Source organism: Argentina anserina, chromosome 4 (assembly GCF_933775445.1).
Source record: "Argentina anserina chromosome 4, drPotAnse1.1, whole genome shotgun sequence".
In the NCBI taxonomy this organism is placed as follows: Eukaryota; Viridiplantae; Streptophyta; class Magnoliopsida; order Rosales; family Rosaceae; genus Argentina; species Argentina anserina.
The window spans coordinates 15,683,759-15,707,234 of NC_065875.1; the positions used below are offsets into that span (position 1 = coordinate 15,683,759).

The following is a 23,476-nucleotide window of genomic DNA, read 5'->3' on the forward strand; positions in this document are numbered from 1 at the left end:
CAAAGGCTAGGTTCCGACTTGCCAAACACGTACAATAATCTCACATCATATTGTACTAAATCACGTCCGAAGACAAATCAACATTTTAACAATCTCAATGTTAAAATCACGTACAATAATCTCACATCATATTGTACAAATCAAAATCACATGCTCGATATATCTTGTCATCAAAATGACATCATCACAATAAAATCATAACAGTATATTATATAGCAAACTATATATATATGTATTTATTTACCATTTATATGATATATATATATATATAATTCATTATATCTTATACATGTCATACTTTATAAACACGTCCGAAGACAAAACGTTAAACAATCTCCATATTAAACTCACATGCTTGTCATCGAATTAATCTAATCCAGATGAACTCATAACAGTATATAATATAGCAAATTATATATATATGTACTTATTACCATTTATACAATATATATAGAATCCATTATATTGTATACATGTCGTATTTCAATATTAAAAACTCTTGCAAATATGTGAGATTTTACTCACCTTATCGAGTCGAGCGTAATTCCACAATTTCCGAAGATAATTCCTTTCCTTGCTTTATAGATCACTTTGAAAAGATAAGAAAAGAATTTAGAAACGTTTCGTAAACCTTTAAATGCCGAAACAGTAATAAACTGTTACTGTTCAGCAATTTTTTGTTTTTACGAAGTTAATGTTCATGTTACTGTTCATGTATTACTGTACAAATACACAAAAGAATACGTATTTCTGTACGTATACATAACGTTTACGTATTTCTATACGTATACATACTATTTAAAATGTAAATACAATCTCAGTAAATAAAATTTACTAAATTACCTTTTACAAATTACTTTTTTACAATTACTGAAAGTAATTTAATTTACATTTACCGTACGTAAATAAAATTTACATTTACATTTACCGTACGTAAGTAAATTACTAAAATACCCTTCTTGAATACTGTTCACACCGCCGCACGTGGCGGCGCGTGTACCACCAACGGCGCGTGTCACGCTACCGCCGCCCCATTTCTCTTCATTTCTCCTCCCTCTTCCTTCCTACGGTCTCAGACCATCCCTAGGCTATCCCACGCCCCCCCACGCGCCATCCATGGCGGCGGAAATCTCCTCCCTCTCTTCCTCTGTTCTCCCACTCCGATCTACCTCAAAATCTCTCCAATACATCCACAAATTCACCAACAAGCAATTCAACAATTGAATTAACCAAATCTTTACCCAAAACACGGTTTGAAATCATTGGAGCTCATTGGTTGGATCAGACCGACTGTGCTCGGTTCTTGTGTGTCACGCCGAAGCTTCACGGCGTCGCTGGAGTCCGTGCCTTGCTCGGAGGGAGGTCGCGTCGTGGTTGTGAGGCCGCTGATGCCGGCGGTGAGGAGCACGGCGCACGGAGGGCGGCGATTCGTTGGTGAGCCGAGAGGGTGAGAGAGTTTTCGGGAGAGATGAGAAAAGGAGGCGGGGTGAGAGAGAGAAGAATGGGTTTCCAATTATGGGAACCCTAGCTGAAAAATTTCCTTTTATACCCCCCTCTAAAATCGGAAACTAACTTCCGTCGTTAATAACGTTTACGTACGACGTCCGATTCGAACGCGTCACATACTCACAAACTCGTATCGACGAGCTCTACAACTTTCGTGAAGGAAGTTTTCGCAAACGGGCGACGGAATAAAAGTCGATAATTTCGTTCGGAAACGTAACGTTTTTCTTATTAAACGTTCCGAGAACGTTTCCGTTTCCGTTCCGTAAAGTTGCAAACAATCATATTCATTTTAACTGAATTTCATAACTTTATAGAATTCAAATCAAATCAAATATTGTATTTGAAAATTTAGGGTTATTACATAGAATGTCAACCTCATCCAAGCCATTAGCTCCTTTATTTAATAAACTCATGAGTTCGTACCATTTGGAAGGAGAACCGCTTGTGGTAGGCACCTATAATGACTTGGTTTTGTGCTGCGCAAGTAGACTTAATCAACGCGATTACTACATCTGCAATCCATACACAATCCAATCGGTTCGTCTTCCTCCCGCGCCTCAAGTTGTCAACAAGTATGTGGTAGTAGGATATATCTGCGATTCTCCCTATTATGACTACGGTGATAACAAAGACCAACACAATTTTGTGAAGGTTAACTCTGAGTATAGATGCAAGGTTGTGAGAATAGTTTATCCTCATGCCGATAATTACAAATTATCCAGGACATTCAAAATGCAGATCTTCTCTTCGGACACAGGTGAATGGATCGAATCAGCAGTTATGTTATCCCCATCAGAGTTTAGATTTGATGGCTGGCTCAGCTTTGCTTATAATGGAATGTTATACTGGTGGAGTAAGGGTAAAAATTATTGGTCTGATGATCAATTTATTATTGGCTTGGATCCATTCGTGATAAACAAGAGCAAAACAAGCATCAATAGCAGCGGCACTACTGGTGGCGATGACTTGAATGATGATAATATCTACCGATGCCGTTATATAATATTTAACAAGTCTTCTGGGAACTACGGGCCTCCGTGCCATGGTGTAACTAGTCGAGGGTGTCTGCGGTTGTGTGATTACGACTGTTGGTCACCCACTATTTTTCGTGATTTGAGTGTAGATGAGGTGACCACGATCAATGAAGGAACCGGCCAAGTATGTGCGGAAAATAGTTATACCCTCGATGGTGAAGAAATGCCTCCCGATGATCAAATTCAAGAGGTTGATATGGTAGCTTTCGACCCCGATGACGGGGACGTCTTTTATTTTAGGCTTCTGGACCTAGACATAATCAAGTGCAACATTCGAACAAGAGAGTGGTCAAAGATAGTTAATCAAGGAGAGAGTCAGGTTAGCTGTAGTACGTACTTCTTTCCATTAGCGCTCCCATGGTGGCCAACGTACACCAGTGCCCACACTACCATGCACAACTAAGAAATAGGAAATGGCACATTCACAACATGCAAGTAACAATGTAAGTAATCTACATGATTGACGCCTCGTGAGTTTTGATCAAGTTCTCGTTACCTCGTAAATCATACAGCATCATTGAGTTACTTAGAATTAGATCAAGTTCTCTAAGATTTTGTTTGCTAGTTCATTTTGAAAGTTTGATGCTATATGCTTTGTCGGCATATATGAATTGAATCCATTCTCTTTCTGTGTCTGTAATTACATCAGATTGTTTTTAGATTGTATTGTCAAATTTGATATGCTCGTTAAAACTTGGCGTTGTTGTAGATTCAGAAACCAAAGGAAGGAATGATTTGATGTCTGACGCGAGTTGTAGGTGAACTTTCCCAGTGCTGTGTGATCAGCTCTACCTTTTTATTTTATTTTATTTTCTTGATGTTTTCCTTTTGCTCGTTAAAACTTGGCGTTGTTGTAGATTCAGAAACCAAAGGAAGGAATGTTTGATGTCTGACGCGAGTTGTAGGTGAACTTTCCCAGTGCTGTGTGATCAGCTCTACCTTTTTTTTTTTTTTTTTTTTCTTGATGTTTTCCTTTCTCTTCTGCGGAATCTATTAATTTGCTTAAAAACTAAAATGGAGCCCTGAGAATTAAAACATTATGTGTATGCAACTATGCACAAGAGTTATTAAGTGAAACCATCAATATGTAACTTCTGTATGGATGCATGAATATGAGAAGCTCGAGCGAGCAGTTGTATTGGCCTTGTAGTACTTTTTGTGATGTCTTCCAGGTTTAGTCGGTGTCCTGTTGCTTAAACTACTACGTTCTCTATTAACTCGGGGCTTCAAAATGAATTCTCTACGATTTTGATTGCTAGTTCGTTAAGATATGTATGACATGAATCACCAAATTATTTGGTTCATTATTGAGAGAACTTGATTGCAGTGAGAATGAAATGTACATAGTGACTAAGCATGAACATTAGCAGTTGCAAAATAGTCTATCTCACTACGTACACTAATTCTTGGGGCTTTCTATGGGGTGCTAATCTATAAGGCAGTCAAGCTGCCACATGAAGATGGTGACAGACTGACAGACACGAAAGTCTTCACCAAGTAGTCAGTATAATGCAGGCTGGCATTCTGGTATGATGTAGATCATATGACATGGTTGTGAATCGACTATGAAACCAGGTGACAAGCATCTCGCTCTTACCCTTTCTACATATAGCTTTCACTGCGTTAATAGTAGCAGATACAATATCTATCCGAGGAAAGCGAGCCATCTAGGATTCTAAAGTCTCAATTGTCAAACAAAGGGTATGCACGCATGACTAAAATGAGTAAAATCTAATACCCCATAGACCATAGTAATCTTGCAAGAACTATGTAGTTTAACACTAATAGCATGTCCGATTATAGCGAACACACCTGTTTGCTTCCTACTAACAAGACCTATAATTAAACTTATAATTATATTGGGGTTATTGTTGTTTAGATTATCGTGCACACCCAGTATAAAACCTTTCAGTAGAGCAATAAGTGCATGATATCCAAGTGCAATAGAAATGCAGAATTGCAACGCCAAGTAAAATAAGCATGGTTCCAGCATAAGTGTCATGCAAGAAAATCAGAATAAGCTAAAATATAGAAAGGCAACCCAGTGCAAAACAATCTATGCATCTTAGTGATCTAACTAACATGTTGGGGATTGTAGTATTAACACAGTACTACACATAACTTGTGCTTAGCATCACTTCCGAGTTTCAAAATTTGTGAAATTCGATCAGATGTCACATTTAACAAAACACCTAGCCTCTTAATCAAAGTCTTTCGGTAAGATTTGGCGAAACCACCACTCCGTTGATGTGTCTAATATAAAGACCGTGTAAGAGTTCTCACTCCATAAACATTGCATAAAGGTGAGAAAAGCTGAAACTTAAACTCAACCGAGATATATTAATCTACCTATAAATGATAATATTTCCATATCGTGATAAGTCTCCATTCAGAAATGAAGCATCTCATAATATCTGTGTATGAGGATCGACATATGAACTAAAAAATGGAGGAAGAAAACTAAACCAGAATGTAATCGTAGGGTAGAAGCACGCACCAGTGTATTTGGTTAATTGATGGGACATACTGCAATGAGGAGGGGAATTAGTGTCAAGTAAATTAGTAGCCCTCACAATTTTGCATGGTCTCCATATATATATTGGCTATTCAAAATAAGCTAAATGGTCCAGAACCATCTTCGGAACTCCTAAATATGTAAACTGATGTTGGTTGTTGTTGATGAAAAAAGAATCTGAGACATCAGAGCTTTTCCCAACCCATGAACAAGACTTCCCAATACTGAATTCAATTCATTCATAAACTAAAGACAGGGATGTGATTGATCTAAATATAATAACTAGGATCAGATCCTAACTACATGTATCATAAGTAGACAAACAAATCCATATGAAAGGAAACCAGATACCTCAAATAACTAATACTAAATATTGGCAGGAGCTGCCAAAGCCGGTGGGAAACAACAGGAGCCAATGAACCCTTCGAGAACATTAAAAGGGTTGCGAAAAGCTTGAACCTATATGGTATATCAGACTATCACTCTATCACAATGCACCAATTACTGGGGCACTCTATATGGTGGTAACCTGGAAGCTGCTTTTAAGAAAACCTAAACAGCAGTCAAGCTGCCACAGCAAGAAGGTGGCAATCATGGAAAGCCTTCATCAAGTAGTTTCATACCTTTTATTATGCAAGACCTATATCAAAACTACAGATGCAGGCATCAGGGTGAATTGCTGATGAGATAGCAAAAGGAAGTGACATGAAATACAGTCGCATGATGTGTCAATTACTAGCTAAGGTGGATAAATAAAAGTAAATTGGAATAGTTGTCTATCAATAACTAGGAAAATTAGAGATTATCTCCAGTCTCTTCCCAAGGAAGATTACCTGGATGTGAATCTACTATGAAACCAGGTAACAAACATACGGTAGCAAAGATAATATCCAAGGAAATAGCAAGCTTCTAGTATTTTGAGGTCTCAATTGTCAAACAAAGGACATCCATGACTAAACCTAATATTGTATATCATATGTCTCGCCAGTCCCTTCTCAACTTAAGGAAAATCGTCCCATACTACTCTTAACTTAGAAAAACTCTGCAGTTTTGCCTTCCCCTAACTAAGATTATCCAACAGTAACATTATTACTTATTAGCATCTCTGATATATTACAGTGAAAATCTACCCTCTACAAGATTGACGGAAAACTTGCTATCCTGCTCCATTGAACACACATTGTAAATATTATGAGCTTGAAAGAGTGTGCGCACAAACCTAATAGAGAAATAAGTGCATCACATCTAATGCAAAAGCAACACCAAGTACAAACGCATAGCTCCAACATAAGTATCATGCAAGAAAATCAGTATAAGCTACAAGCCTACAATATAGAAAGGCAAACTAGAATTAAACCCAAAAGCAAAAGTCAACTGCAAAAACCTCATAATGTAGTAGCTTAAATCAGTTTCTAATATTCAGTCACAACATTACCCAAGTGGTAACCCACTGTCTCTACTATGTATCTTTACCCTATACGTGTTATTTTTATTTGTATACCTTATAACTAACAAACTACCATCAACAAAAGTAAGAACATACATAGGGGATATGAGCTTAATTACTAACAACGGATAAACAATCAAAACAGACGCACCCCTAAAACTAAAACAGCAACTTTCCAGTGCAATTTTAAAACAGACAAAGAACTCCTAAACTAAACTTAGGAGAAACGGATAGCAGAGGGAAGCCAAATAACTAACTCTGTCCCACTAGATGTCTAACACTCTATCCCACTAGAGGTCTAACATTGTAGTCCTTCAAACCTAGCTCGCCATTCTTTTCACTAATTTAGATTCCTCAAACAAGTAGGCTCTGCAAAAAGCTAGATCACTCTATCAGCATCAGCCTATAAAGCTCATGTCTGTCATAAAGTCATTGAAAGGAAAAAATGACAAACACATGATCTGCATTTCAAGATAAACCAATAAGGTCAGAGAAACTACAAAGGTCATCTCCTTTGAACCAAATGACCAATATTCATCCTCCGATGGCTAATAATACAAACTACCACCAGTACATTCCTTTTAGAGGACCTCTGACCTTCCAAATTTCAAGAGAAGGATGGAAAAAGGGAAGAGAAGAGATGGACAATAATTGTTTTACAAGATAATACACCATTACACCTGAATGTTTCAACTTTCACACTGCGATCCAGCCTAGATGGAACTCCATCTGGTAAAGATCAGTTGAATGGTTGAAGTACTAACTCCAGTTTGAAAGTGGCAGAATCATGAGTTTAGAGGCAACAATCTAGGTTTTATCCCAAGGCAACAAGTTAATACAAGGTAGCAACATATATCCGCTAAAAATTGATCTTAATGGATCAATACCAAGGAAACTTGCATAATCGTAAACTTTTGAGGCAGCAATTCATAAACTCCAAGGCAGCAATTCATATCATCTGAAATGATCAAACTAGTTCAATAACTGTCAAGTTTCTAATTTGCAAACTGTGAACTTTAAAAGCAACAACTAATGAGGTTTCATCCTAAGGCAACAATGCAAATGAGTGATTGGTTCAATATCGTCTCAAGTTTCAGACATTCTCAATAATGACCGTAAGGCAACAATCTCAGTGACAGGTCAGTATGATAACTTATATGGATCAAATGTTGCTCAATGTAACTCAGTGATATGGACAACAATGGCAACACTCCAGAAGAAAGGAATATCACATATATTCCAAACTTACAGAAAAAATAGAATGACAAGTCCCTCAGAAATTCTTATGCCTGGTTTCGTCCTGAACAGTACAAATAAAATCAAAATGGTTCCTCCAGCCCAACAAAAGCTTTGTAGGAGGGGGAACCCATCTTTCAACCGTCAAATCATACATGTCCCTCATATATTAAAAGAATTTTCATCATTGGGATAATGCATAGGAAGCAACAACCATATAAATTTGATATAGATAGGAAAATCAAAAGGTCTAATGCAGATTATATCACATTATTTTCACAAGGAAACAATCTCAAAGGCGATAGCCTCAATGATTTCTAAAGTGCAGAATAATGAACTTTGAAAGGCAACAAAATCTCTCTTTTTGGGAGCCCAATTGACCAACGTCAGATTTGTTACTCAACAATATCTCTCATTTCGGGACATAACTCTCTATTTTCCAAGGCAACAAAATCCTTCCTTTCGGACAAAAATTGTTCTTTTCCGAGGCAACAAGCTCACTTGAATTGTTAAAAAGTATCAAAGTGCAGAATCATGAACTTTGAAAAGCACTAATCTCAAAGGCAACAATCTTTCGAGGAGGCAACAATAATCGTTCTTTCCAACAATTTTTTTTCTAATCCAACAATTTCTCGTAGATACCTTCTGTTTTTAGGGACCAATAGTCATGAATTGGGAACCGCCCAATTTTAAGACAACACGAAGAGGCACCAATTCATTTCGAACAGAATGAACCCAATCAAATTCTAACGAAACCCAACACTTTTGAATTCATCTACAAAAGAAAAAGAAAGAGTTAGAACCCTAGAGAATCAAGATTCGATTCTTTGTAGGAGAGTAGAAACCGAAATTTCGGCTTTTAATTGACCGAAGAGGAAGAGAGAATTTACCTTGGTTGTGTTGTGGGACTCGTAATCTGAAACTCTCTCTCTCTCTCTCAGAAACGGCGAGACCAAACTAGTTTGAAATTTGAAATAAAGGCAAGACTTCAACAGGTAGGCAGACTTTTCCCCCTCTTTTTTTCAGTGTCTCTGAATTAGTTTATAAACATTGATAATTAAGCTTTTCTATTTTATTTTATAAATTAAAAGATGTGTTCGACTAGAGAACACTATGGCACGGAATCATCAAATTGTAAATTTTTAATCCCAGGGAAAAAACGTATTTATCTCTACTACTATAAAATCAGCACCTCAAGTATTATTAAATTACGAACTTTTAAAAATACTCTTCCACTTCTCACATTGACGTACAAACAAATAGGGATTTTATAGTCAAAATTTAAATATTTTCAGAAAATCACATCTTTACAATAATAACCGCTCATTTTAGCAGTTTCTAGTTGTTAGTTAAATGATGATGTCATATACATATCTGAAGTGGGGTGTCATTTGGAGGTTCCTTGTAGCATTAGGGGCAAGGGCGGATACATGTGGTTGGCTCTATGGGCTGCAGCCTATACGAAAATTAAAGATATAATTAACCAACTGCAATTTTGTACTGAAATGAGCTCTCGTTTTAGTTGGCAAACCCTCCAGATCATTTCAATTCCTCTGAGGACAGAGGTTCGAATTCTCTTAGCCTCCAAACACAAACACTTTTTCTTAAATAATGAATTTTCCACTTATTTGTTACAGTTCTAGCATAAGTAGATTTAAATTTCTATACTTCCGTAGTATTTTTAATACAATATTCTTCTATTGAGACCATGCTACGGTTCTAAATCTCTACAAAGAAGAATGAAGAAAAAAGAGTATTTCCGATTAGCTAGACAAGTTTATAACGCTGGATCCGCCACTGATTAGGGGACCCGTTTGATTATATACGCACGTACTGGTGGTATAAAGAACTTCACAAATATCAGATTATTGGTTATTTACACAAGTAAACACAGCCTCAGAGGCAGCATTCATATTCCAAAGAATGAAGATGTACAGGTACAGATACATATATACACTAGCATCATTTGTAGCCCCAGCTCCCATCTTCATTGTTACGGCTTTTCTCTAAATGAAATGCTCTCAAGCATAAAGATGGAACAGCTTCTTTTTCAGGACACATTTCTACTGCTGACATTCTACAGAGGCTTTCCCCCGGCATCTGGTCGTGTTCTCAATTTGAGAACAGGAGTTGCAAGATCCCTGGACAGTACAAAATTTCCTTCCAGATCTGTTCTTTTATGCTCCAGTAAACCAGGACCCATCACAATTTTGCACGGTCTCCATGTCTTGGCCATTAATTCGACACCAAAATAAACTAAATGGTCTGAAATACTATTCCCCTTCACTGACCTGCACAAACGTCACAAACAATTGTAACATCTTAATTGACAATAACATTGTAGCTTCCATATTTCATATGTTACTCTAAGACCATTCAAGCATTATGGAAATGACTCAATATCCGGCACAAAAGAGATTACCTGCTGCAGGTTGGGTCCTCACCAGAGGAATCACAGATTTTCTCAACCTTATAAACAAGACTTCCCAATCCAATGTTATAAAGCCATACCTACAATAAGAACAAGGCTCTCTCAACGGTCTGAAAAGAATTAAACGATCCACATAATACCTAATAATCATATATATATATATATATATCTGATGTTCCAACATTATGATCTCAAGCGGAACAGGTAAAAGAAGGATTCAACTAAAAGTGCTCGTGGCATGTGTATTTTGGGTTTGGAGTCATACTCCCCCCCCCCCTTTTATTTATATACAACAATTTCTTCACGAAAACAGACAACTTATTCTGTTAACCAGAACCAATTATTCTCTCGGCTTGGAGAGTACCAATACACCAAATACTACATTGAGTGCATCAGGCACATACAACAGTCGATATATCTACTAAACTTATCTTAAAAGTGTCAAGTGTCAACCCAACACAGCACAGGTTAATGTGAACCCAGTTGATTCTAGAGTATACATACCAAAGCCAAAGTATGAAGGCTGGATGACCAGTATGCTTGAACAAGTTCAGACTGGGGAGTATTCAGAAACAAGTAGGAAAAGTGCTTAGGAGAAAATAGCATCCCCAGAAACTACCAGTCCAGACACCAAGTAACTTAAAGCAACGCGGAAGATAGGCATGTACAGAAGGGGAACAAAGCTTAAGTTGTCATTATTCTTTTACTTATAATTTAAAAGTAAAATTATTCTGAATTAACTGATAGGATATTATTAAGGAACACAAAACATTAACAGCTCGAACACAGAAATATCACAGGTTTAAAAGTAAATACAGAAGTAAGCTACCAGTGTGGGCAAAAACTTACCTCCCTTGGGAAGTGGTGGTATGTCTTCTGAGGAAAGTAAGTATAGTATGGAGGCAAATGAGGGACAGCGTCATTTCCATTTGTTATTCGTATAGTGTTTGGCACAAGTTTGCTATAGTAAGTTGCAAAGACTGCATTACCAATACGAGGTTGTCCAAATGTCATAACTTGAACATTTTTCTCTTTCTGATTGACCTGAGAATTTAACGAATAGAAAAAAGAAAATGGTCAATACTATGTCACTAGCTTGAAGACATGCTTCCATTCCAAACTACAATTAATATTCAATAGACCAACATGAGAGCATCAAGAACAACAAACCGCCAAGCACTAAAATACAAATTACACATTCAAAATTCAAGTCAGGTAGGCTTCCGTTAGAAATTCACTCTTGTAACCATTCAAGAATTCTGTTTGATTAGTAAAAGAGAAGGTGCCCAGTAGATTTTCATTAAGGTCTATATTAATAAGTAATTAGGCAGGATAAAATAAGTATTCAAGTGCTATATGGCTATTGCATATTAAGTCTTCAGTTTACCTGCCAACTAAAACACTATAACTTAACTTTTGTCCTGACAAATTGCCACAAGTTATTTTAAGTGTATACCATCATGTTGTGGAATATAAGTAAATAACTTTATGTAATGCCCACAAACTACTCCAGCAAAGAAAGAGACCTACTCCCCTCCCCTCCCTTCCCAGAAAACCAACACTAACTAAACCCCATTTCACAATCCGTAGTTATGCAAAACCTCATGTCATGATGCATAAAAGAATGAAAGAAAATGGACTAAAACTAAAAAGTTTACACAAGAGGAAACATCACGAAGACTGATATAAATAAAATTACCCTTAAATCAAGAGCACAAAATGAAGCCATTGCCCCTCCCATTGAATGGCCCGTCACTATGATGCCAATATCTCCATAAAACTCTTTGGCTCTTGCAACAGCATTCAGAATTCCAGAGCGTATGGTGGTGTTGTGATAAGCGCTATAAAACCCATGATGCACCTGAAACAGTGCAAAAAGAATGAGAACTGAACCCTCACATCCAGCAGGCAAACAAGAGGAGAAACTTCACTGAATTAAGTACCATTGAATCAGGCATGCCGGGATAATCTATATCAAGTTGTTTCCAAAATAAGTCTTCAATCCAATTCTGTATGCTGCAAGCATAAAATTAAATGTTAATCAACAAATAAGTCTAGTAAAAGCACAATTTAGAAAGTTTGTATATGGATATGATTAGAGGAAAGCCCACAATGGAATACAAATGTAAATTTTCCACTAAGTTATACAGAAGAAACATAAAAGGTAGTTCAACGGCACAATTGACCAGCACAGAACTAATCAGGATGGCCACTTCTACTGGCCAGACAATAATTTACAATAATAAAATTAGAAAAATAAAGATATTATTTATAAAAATTAAGCAGGAAAAACATAAGAGTAATCTACCTGTGTTCCTGAGTCCCTCTAAAGGCAATTATAATAGCATTAGGATCTGTTGCTACTCCAACAAATGCCTGAACACAAGTAAAGAAATGTCAAAATGTGGCAGCTAAGAGATGAACAAAAACAATTTTAACAGCAGGGAAGTATGAAATTTCACCTGTAAGCAATGCTGGATGTCAACAATCAGCTCTACCATTTCAAAATCCTGTTTCCATTAAAAAAAATATGAGGATCACAACTTTTAGATAAAAGAACTTCATATAATAATCTAAATTTGAGTACCTTAATCAAGCCATTACATTGGTCGCATGTCCAAGAAAACAGATCTGTCAAATCTGACACGTACACCTACAAGATACAGGAATAATTACAATTGTTACTGAACTTAACATCCAATCCACCAAATGTCTTTAATTTGAGACAGATTATATACTCCCTAAACTAGCCATTCTAAATGTCACGTTCAAGGAAGTTCAAGATAATGTGAAATGACAAATAACAAGATTATCATGTGCATTTACAACGAACATGCCAATCTGCTACAAAACCAAGATCCCCGTGAATGGTCCCAAAAACAGAAATCCATGAAACTTACCGTAGAAGCATACCGAACCAGTATTGTAGCAAGCGTATGATTGTATACAGGGCCATGGCCATGAACCTTGTGCTTCAATCTCAGCTCTGCATTAACAAAACAAAAACTTCCCTATCAAACATTGGTCCGAAATTTCAACAAAAACAACAAATCCGCGTCCCGACACGCTTGAAATCTATACATTCACAAAGCTACTAACTCAAAAGCACATCAGCAGCAATTACCCTAAGCAATTCACATCCCTATAACTCTCAACCCTGACACCAAAATGCCATGACCTTTGAAGTATCTACCAAACTATAATCAATTTACACCCTTCAAGCAAATCATAGTTACTACCATATCTAATCTCCCATTCACTCAATTACAGTATCTCTTACAATTATAATCCCAATTGACCCTAAAGTTGACTCCACCCAACTTCATTGAATAGTAAAGTAACAAACTGTTACTGCGGAAATTGAAGTATTTACCTCTCCCAGCTGAGCAACCAACCAGGCAAGCAAGTACTGCCAGCAACAACAACCATCTCCTTCTCTCCATGATCAACCCCAATTTCACAATCCAAAAGTCTTGCAAAGATCACAGCTTTAGGGCACAATTTGCCACTAATCAACGAAGCGACGCGGACCCAGAACGACCCGGTCGCCCGGAGGCTTCGGGGTCCGACAACTGCAGAGACGGGTGTGGCCTGAAACGCACCGTTTTCAAGGCTATCGCAGCGGTCAGGCGACGTAATGAGGAAGAGAAACAGAAATAAGACGTTTCAAATAAAAAGTTAGTTGGGTCCGGAATGGGAAGAAGGTGCTTATTTTATTGGATTGACGAAAGTACCCTCCTTCCCGCCGCTATTGCAGCGTTGAATTGTCTCGTTGCGTGTGAGGTGGCGGGTAGATGGGAGACGTAGTCGGGGGTGTTATAGTAAGTTGAGTGTATGTCACGTGTCCGGTTGACGTGCTGATGTGAATGTTTATTTTTATTTGGATTGGGTTTCCGGGTCGCGGTCAGATGTGTCCATTTATTCCCTTTCCTGTATGGGATCGTGAATGATATTAAGACGGAATGAAGGAGGAATGAGACACGGAATGAGTGATTCTTATTCATGTGTTTACTTATATAGAAATCGGAAAAAGAAACATAAATGACTTTCATGTGTTTATTAAAATTTAGGAATGGGAATCAGTGTTAATTTAATTACTAAAATGCTCATGTTATTTGTATACTCACACATATGACTTATATCATGCTACTATTTTGATATTGTCATGAAAATTTGGTAAAAGTGGGATTCTTGTGGTGCGTAAACGCATGTAAAACTTGAGTATCATGTTTGATATGAATTTGATCTAGGAACTTAATCAGCCAATTAAAAATTAAAAAGAAAACTTGATGTGCTAAAGTAAAAATTCAAACAACATACTTAATAATTATATATTACATGCATAATAAACAACACAGTCTCTGCATATCAGAAATCCACAGTCTCTGCATAATATAGAGAATGTCAAACAACACAGTCTTTGCATATTAGAAACCACAAATCCAATAAAATAGCACAAGGTTACCAACATCTGACATATTTAAATAAAACAATATTAGGTTCTACGAAAGACTAAATTCTGAAATCGTCATTCATCTTTGATCATGGTAAGCCAAATTGAAGTGGGTTGTTCACATATTTTGCTTGCCTTGCATCACTCATAGTAAATAACACCATGAGGAGATCATGTTTATGTGCGATATTGGTGGCATGGTACACTTGAATTGGAGTAAGAAAATCAATTTTGCTTAACTCACCATTAAGTTTGGATTGCAAGCCCATAAGGTCCTTGTCAGTGGATAAAACATTGGTCAAACCATCAAGCTTAGACATCATTCCAACCATAGCTTTTGTCATTAGACCAAAGTTCTTACTCATTTCATCAAGTGCTTCTCCTTTCCAGCGACTATTATTAGAAGTGCTGGTTTATGTAGGCTGTTGTTGTAGCGGAATTAGGGTTTGAAGACTTGGTTGTCTAAATGAAACACCAACATCCTCACCTCCTTCATATTGTGATCCCATATTTGTAGCAACTAGATTCACATTGTCAAAGAGAATGTCATCATCTAAAGTGACATCATCAACAACAACCTTCTCCCGCCTAATTTCTTTTTCATCATCATCAGCATTTTCCACATTCAACCCATTGGCACAGTCTTTTCCATAGATCTCCCCAAGAGTATAATAATGTCGAAACAACTTATCATATAATCCAACCGCATCTTTGTTTCTTTTCTATAATTACACAAAAAAATATCAATTGACAAGATAAAAGCAGCTTCAAACAGCCACTTATGTATATAATACATACTAATGTGTATATATATATATATGCTCATACGTATTTTGGAGTTTGGCTCTGTTCAATTATACACACACATTACCAAAGTGGTAAGTACACGTTACAAAAGTTGCATGGACACACAATTTGGTATAGTAATTTGACCATAAGGTGCAATGCAAAAATACCAGATGTGTTTCAATGCTATTCATGAAAGGTAAAAGTTGTACAGATCTTCATATAAAGCATATACATCAAAGAATTGTATATCAAATTAATATGTAAATATATAGAATTCAGAACTTCAAATTTACTAACGTGTCAAAGCATACCAACATATAAAGCAAAATACTGGACATATCACAATGGCTAAAATAAAAGTATTAGCAAAGAATTCAGTAATATACACACTTAGTATATACTTATCTCTACTCACTCAATGTAAACACTTTTTTCACGTACTAACATCATCTTTGGCTCATTCCAGCTGAATCTGCTATGATTTAACATCTCAGCTAAAACATAATTCACACTTAGTACATACTAGTTGTGTATAATTTTGTCTTACATAGATAAATTCGTATTAAAAGTTTTTACCAGGTATTACACTCTCCCCCGAAGTTTAAAGCAGATACAAGCCAAATTGATTCATAACGCTAACATCTTCCTTACTGACTTCTGCAACTTTAAAAAGAGATTGTGTAAGAAACATGGCAAGTATTTCCTTTTTCCGATAAATTTCATCGCTTATTATTGTTCGCTTAATATCGTTCAAAGAGACTATTATGTCCCAAATTTAAAACCTTATGACCTGAGATTTCCTGCGCACATGCTCTTGTTTTCATAATTACATATAGATCAAAAAGCAATCAACAATACATGGTTGCTCAATACACATATTTTTCTCTTTGACTCGTGAGCCTAAATATGATTTGCTTCACATTAGCATTAATATTATTTTGGTTTTTAATAACAAAAAACTACAACCCACATAAAATCACATACATATGACCAAAATATTTGAAACTGCACCCACATTTGATCATATATGGTGTTCCAATTTTAAGTAGTAGACATACATTTATGTAAGAAACCAAATTATAGATCTAACATCCATGAAAGGCAATCCATCCCAAGATATATTGAAAAGATTATGAACTTATTCAAAAAATTAATACAAAACTCAAAACTTATCTTGCAGTACCATAAGGCAACCAAGTATGACCATATATACTATAAAATATTGATAACTAATCCTATATTTTACTCAAATTTATCAAAACAATCACTGTCATACATGGTATTATAGATAAATAAAACCTATATACATATTTTTGGGACACTTGATTCAATAGAAACATAGTTTTATACTCATACAGTCTCATTCACACAGTCAGTAGCTAACCATGAAATTCATGTTTAACCATCATTGGATGTAAATCCAAGGGTTGAAAACAAAATAACTTAATTTTAAAAAGATTATCCTTACTTTTATATTTACATCAAATAGTGGTTGAACATAAATTTCATGGTCAGCTACTGACCGTGTCAAAATATGACTAGTCTTATTCTCATTCAAATATTGTCAAGCAATTACGAACAAGCTTAACAAACTTACTATAGATTACTTATATGCATTGTTACAAATATTTTTGGTTGCTTGATTATGTGGAAGAGTCCCTCAATTATAATTCCAAGTTTTAGAGTTATAACGTTGGACATGGACTATTCCTCTTGGAGACATGTTACATCCAATATTCATCACACAACATATCCATCAATATATATACATATATAGTCATACTTGAACTTACTCATGAGCTTCAATGACTTTAGCTCACCAAATTAATACAATAGCATCATGACCTTTTCAAAAGTCATCAACAGTACTCACCTTTTGTTTCCTCTTTTCTCCGGTTATGACTTTTTGCTCGAACTAAAGCTACCGAGCACACCCCGAACTACGCGGTATCCCAATCAGGTTTTGGTTTTTTCCCTTAGGAAGACACAATTCTTACTTAATTTTATCCCGCCTGAACTGATCCAGGTTTAGGGTGTCACAAAGATGGTACATGAAGAAAGGACCCGACACATAATATCACGGCATTCTCAATGATTTGAATTATTACCTTTCAGAATTTCCGAGGTTGTGTAGAGGTAAGAGATGCAGAGAATACTGAGGTAGTGCAACTGTCTCAATTTCTCTGAAACAAGCAATGTATGAGTGTTGTGAATGTAGGAGGTGACAAACAATGATAGAGGTTTATGGAAAGGAGAGTGACAATGATCAATCGGTCTCTTCCCCCCTTCCTTAGATCGGCTTCGAATTCCTCCCCCCCCCCTCCTCTTTTTTCTTTTTCCCCCTTTTTGTTTTTCTAATCCGTCTGGAAAATCTCTCTAGAAAACACCAGAGATATGAGGCAAGTGGTGCAACTTTGCGTCCCCTACCTCCTTATCCTTATTATCTTATAAATATATACTCAGATTAGTATAAAATAATGACGAAAAATCTAAAAGTTCAAATAGAGTCTTATAATGTGATGTTTTCAATTATTATGTTTTTCTTTCATAATTAAGTACACTAGTTGTGTATAATTTTGTCTTATACAAATAATTTCGTATTAAAAAAAATTACCGGATATTACACTTATGACATCACTCACATAAACAAGTTCATATAAATATGACAATTGCCTAAACATTAGCTATAATTGATAAATATGGACTTGTGATTCGTTTTCAAGTCCCTAAAAATGCATGAGTGAAACCAACAACACAAACAACAAAATAACCCGAAGGTAAATAATTAATTCTTTAACAATCACTAGTAGCTTATGTTTTGTGGTCAAACCTAAATGAGTCATTTGTCTACGAAATATGGGGGGGGGGACAAATAACAAGAACAATTAGTAGAAGTCTAATACAATGAAGCACATGTATATTAGAAGTACAATAAAATTAGTCTTCTACTAATAAAACTACTATTATTCATTGTTTTGACAAAATGACAAGTAGATAGATGCTAATGTGGGAAACAAGATGATCAAGGGTGGCATGGGGCATGCTAATTTAGAAGAGTTGAGATGATTACGATGATCAACCGAGTGGTTCAGACATCCACAATATATAGAGCCAAAATCCTTATGCTTTTGAATTCCCATCATCCACAAAATTTTGACTATGCAAGCATTACTTTAGTTATGCCTCAAATCTCATATGGCACTAATTTACTACCACAGTTTCACCAAATTTTAATACTTTCTACTCTATTAGGAAAAAGAAGAAGAAGAATGTACGTAATGAACGTAATCACTTTCACATTTGTAAAAAATTAAAACGATCAGATCTTATTATTAAGTTTTCCCCAATCTAAAAGAAAAAAAAGGAGAGAACGAATCAAAACAAGGATGAAATTCATAATTCATTAAAGAGGTAGAGGATGAATCCAAAAACATATGAGGATAGAAAACTAACGAAGGAAATGAATCAACAACTAAATTGAAAATTGAGAGTGATTCTGGTGGAATTCTTACTTGAACAAGGAGAAGAACGCGGAATTGCAGCTCATAAGTGAGTATGAAGTCTTTGAGTAAAGAGAAAGGAGAGAGGCGCGAGAGTGAAGAAAAAGGCGTTGAAAAGATATGTACGATTTTGTGGGTGAATTATGGGTTTTATTAAAAGACATAGATATTTTTGGAATTGCACATTTTCATTCACTCCGTAATTAGATTCATGACCTAACCCCTGCCTTCCCCCACCTAGGAATGGAAAGAGGTGAATGAAACCTGATTTTAAGTGGACCCATATTATTTTTCTTTCCTCAAGGGTACAAGTAAACAACAAAAATACAAGAAATGGGAATGAAATCACCATGAATCATTCCCATTGGGTGCAAGTAAACACACCCTTCAAGTGTTCAACGACGTCAATCATCTCTTCCTTTGGATTCTAGATCATTAAGCTGCAAATATATCATTCCAATCTATAGTGATAAGCAAGTCGGCAACTATGGAACACCCAAAAAAAACACAAATTCAATGTAAATAATAACTTTTGGAATTAGAACATAGATTGAGAATTTGGGATTTGAATTTTGGACTCTTAAATTTAATTAGGTGTTGAAGGATCTCAAAATTACCTCTAATACCTAGGCTCTAGATTGTATTAAAGCTGAAAAGAGTGAAATTAAGGCAGGAGGCTTAGAGGCTGCAGAGAAAAAATTGTTTGCAGTGGAGTTTTGTGTCTTTTGCAACATAGATGTTACTAACTTACTAATATAATTTTTTCTCTTATGCAAGGGGGATTTCACTCAACCATATCTCAATTATTGGTCTTTCTAACTTTTTGTACCTTACATTTTGAAACTATCGTATTGGTACTTCAAGTCTCTATCTCAACCAATCAGCCCAATTTTGGTTCATTTCATCAATTAACACCGTTAATGATTTCATTTCCCACCGATATCATGGGCATTTTTGTCACTTTGTTTCCCTCAGATTTCATCTTTCATTTCTATCCAATTTAATTTCTATTAAAAAAAGAACAAGTTGATTAATATATATATATATATACACACTTAGGAGGCAGAGCCTCCACCTGGGGACTAAGAGGTTTAAAAAGCAAAGATTAATTACTTACAACTCTTACGGCTCTGATATCAGAGACCACGAAAGCATGTATAACAAATTAAGAACCTTTATTGATAATTTAACCTTTACTAGATGACAGTTAAATTAATACACGAAAGCTAAATTAAATTTAAAGGTACTACAACAAAGGAATTGATTGTGCAATGGGGGAACGCCGCCCATGGACAGCTCATGCTTAGGTCCGATATACCTTTATTTGACTATGAACTTATGCATGAATTACAAAAAATGAATTATTACAATGAAGAAGCTCTCCGATTGTCGAGAGAGGGAGAGAAGAGATGAATTGAAAAATTTCGGGATGGTTATAATGAAGGAGAGTGCCTCGTTATATAAGAAAATAAATTTGCTTTTACTGTTCATGAATAGTGGTTCGCACGGGTGACTGTAGCTTATGTGGAAAATTAATTTCAACTGGTCTTGACTTTGATTGGGCTTGAGTCTTTATTGGGATTAAGACGTACTGTACTGTCTATAATTCGTATGGATCTTGACTGTCTTGGTAGTCAGCCTATCTGGTTGGTTGACTTGGAGCTGCTTCACTGTGAGCTTCTGATGATGAAGAGCAATTATCTTCATTATCTTTAGCTTCATTATTTCTGAAAAATTACTAGCCTGTTATGATAAGGTGACTGCTTGTTAAATAAGTTTGTCAGCCATTTTTTGTAGTTCTGATGCTGTGGTAGAGGTTGACTTTGAAGATGTAGACCTTTTTGACTTATTTTTCTAACTGGAGGAGGACGGTGCTTGGGCTGTGCTAGGCTGGACTGGGCTTATTGCAAACGGCTGGTGGGCCAAAATGACTTCTTCAGGGGATGACTTGATTGTGACATGACCATGTGTTGACTGGAGATTGACTAAAGTTGTCTTAACTGTAACTTGAATGAGAGGATTGTCTATGAATTATTTTTCAAATTGGGTGAGAATTTTGTCGGTGTTGAACTTGTCCCACTATTTAACTAGATAGTTGATAGAAATACAAATTTCATTGTGAAAGTCGTAATTCCATTTTAAGATCCAAGGAATTTTGTATTTGGATATGAACATGAGTGTTGGCTCAAAATTGTCTTCGTAAGTATTATGGGGAACTGAAACTTCAAATTTCTTGATTGCTGATTGAAGGGCAAGATGAAGAATATCATAAGAAGCATCATGGTACTCCTACCATTCTCTGAACCATAAAGGGAATTGGCTGATGAATTTACTGTCAAAATCGATAAACCAGGAATGACTGAAATCTTGTTTTTTATGAAGGAAATTTTTATTCCAAGCATCAATGTAATAAAGATTGAGTGTTTGGAAAAAGCATCAAAACCCCAATGAGATAATGAGATAACTTTTTTAATGTAAAGGGAATGATACAAAAGTTTTTTTGTTGGATCTTGATTTTCATAGATGACTTTAATTGAGATTGACTCATAAGCGGTGAGATAATTGTGGTAGAAAGATAATGGTTTACTAGGAGGATAATGGTTGATTGAGCCATAGAAAAGTTTAGCCAAAGCAAATGGTGATTTTAACTGTATTAGGGATGGCTCAGCAAAGAAACAAAATTCTATAGCCCTAAACTGGTAAGGTTATGATTTTGGATGATAGACAAACGCTGGGGGAGGTGGAGTTGTTTGGAGTTTGAAATGATCATATTCATTGACTAAGGCTGACTAATAATTGGGCATAGGTTGACTGAGAGTAGTTCCTAGTGGACTGTATCTGTTTGTGACTGGCAGGAGAGTATGACCTGCATGAGGAACAAGAATAAGAGATGCTGATGACTTAGGGTTTTCATTTTGTACTAAGGAGACTTTTTGTGGTGATGGTGACTCAATATTTACTATTTATAGTGAGAGATCTTTTTTCTAGCGATCACTATTTTAACTGAAATTTTACAAAGGTGATCTACACATTAGACTCTAAAAGTTATATGATGGAGATGTGAAAATGTAATCGAAAAGTTGGTGAATGAGCTATTATTATTTTTTTAACAAAAAAATGATTCCTCATTGGAAGTGGGTTGTGTATATATATATATATATCACTTCAACTTGTTCTTTTTTAAAAATGATATATATTATTCAATTTTTTAATAGAAGTTTAAATTGGAGAGAAATGAAAGATGAAATCGGAATGAAAATAAGTGATGAAAATGTCCCTTAAAATTGGTGGGAGATGAATCCATTAACGGTGTTAATTGATGAAATGAACTAAAATTGGACTAAAATAGATACTTGAGGTACCAATGCAATAGTTTCAAAAATTGTGAGGTACTAAAAGTTAGAATGAAAAATAATTAGGTACGATTTAGTGAAATCACCTCATACGTAATAACCCGCATATACACACACATCGTGAATTTTAGCCAAAAATCTCATATGAACTTGAACCCATAGAGCCTTCCACATCAATCCACCACTTAAATCTTTAAAAAGTAATGTGACATGTATTTAGATAGTGAACAAAATCAAAGGTAGGCGACAATTTTACTTCCATAAAATTTAGTTCTTTTTAGTCATAAGTATATTAATGGTTATACATTGTGGTATATAAGCAGTGGCAAATTCATAGTGAAAAGTTAGGTGAGTGAAAAAAAAAGTGATATCTAGGTTGGTTTTTTATATTTTAGAATAATGAATAATTTCATTAAGCATCAAACCAATCACGACTATATATTTCTAAGTCAGGTTGGAGCAAGCTCCTATAATGAAATGGAACAAGCTCATTATCCATACAACTACGAAAGATAAAAAAAATCAAAGTTCGAACAAAACTAAATCCAATAAAGAAATAAAGAAAGCAATAACCTACAATTTAGGGGAATGATTTGAAGCTTCAATCTCAGGCCTTCAGATAGCCACATATGTTGTCCAACCAAACCCAATTGCCCTTTTCCTGCACCTAGAATCGACGCCTTCATTGACCAACACCACCACATGAAGTCCTTCATCACTACGTAGTCTCTTAACCCCGAGTTTCACTTGTCAAGGACGAGCTTGCCTCCTTAGGACCCGCGAGCATCGCTCCCCCAAAAGGAGAGCGTCGCTGCCTTCACAAACTCTAGGAGGACGTGCTTTCTTTGTACTTTTAAGGCACAATTTCTTATTTTGCAAAGTTGTAATTCTAAATGCCACGAGTTATTTAAAACGTGGTTAATTATGCACATACCAAGATCAAAGCAATAAATAAACAATGCAACTACTTTGATCATTCATATTCCGGACAAACAAAACAATAAAACGTCTCTTCACATTTCCGACTAAAATCAAGTGTTCTTCCCATTAACTGATCAAACTCATCAAAGTGTAAAAAAAAGAAAGTAACCAAAGCAAAATTTTCCTGAGGGCGGGAAATTCACATTTCCCTGAATTTCCCCTATTATTGGCGGGAAAAATCCTCATATTTCCTCCAGACACTTCTCAGCCGCACATCACAGCTTTTCTAAT

General features: G+C 35.8%; 1 protein-coding gene across 1 annotated transcript; it reads right to left on the minus strand.

Annotated features, from left to right (window-relative positions):
- Positions 1 to 9,478: 9,478 nt before the first annotated feature.
- On the minus strand, positions 9,479 to 13,808 carry LOC126791207 (lipase-like). The gene is made up of 10 exons (XM_050517628.1): positions 13,543 to 13,808; positions 13,070 to 13,155; positions 12,757 to 12,822; positions 12,632 to 12,679; positions 12,478 to 12,545; positions 12,113 to 12,185; positions 11,869 to 12,030; positions 11,019 to 11,213; positions 10,161 to 10,249; positions 9,479 to 10,029 (listed from the first exon to the last, which is right to left on the minus strand). The coding sequence occupies exons 1-10, from the start codon at positions 13,610 to 13,612 to the stop codon at positions 9,816 to 9,818; spliced, it is 1,071 nt and encodes a 356-aa protein (XP_050373585.1). The 5' UTR covers positions 13,613 to 13,808; the 3' UTR covers positions 9,479 to 9,815.
- Between the last annotated feature and the right edge of the window lie 9,668 nt (positions 13,809 to 23,476).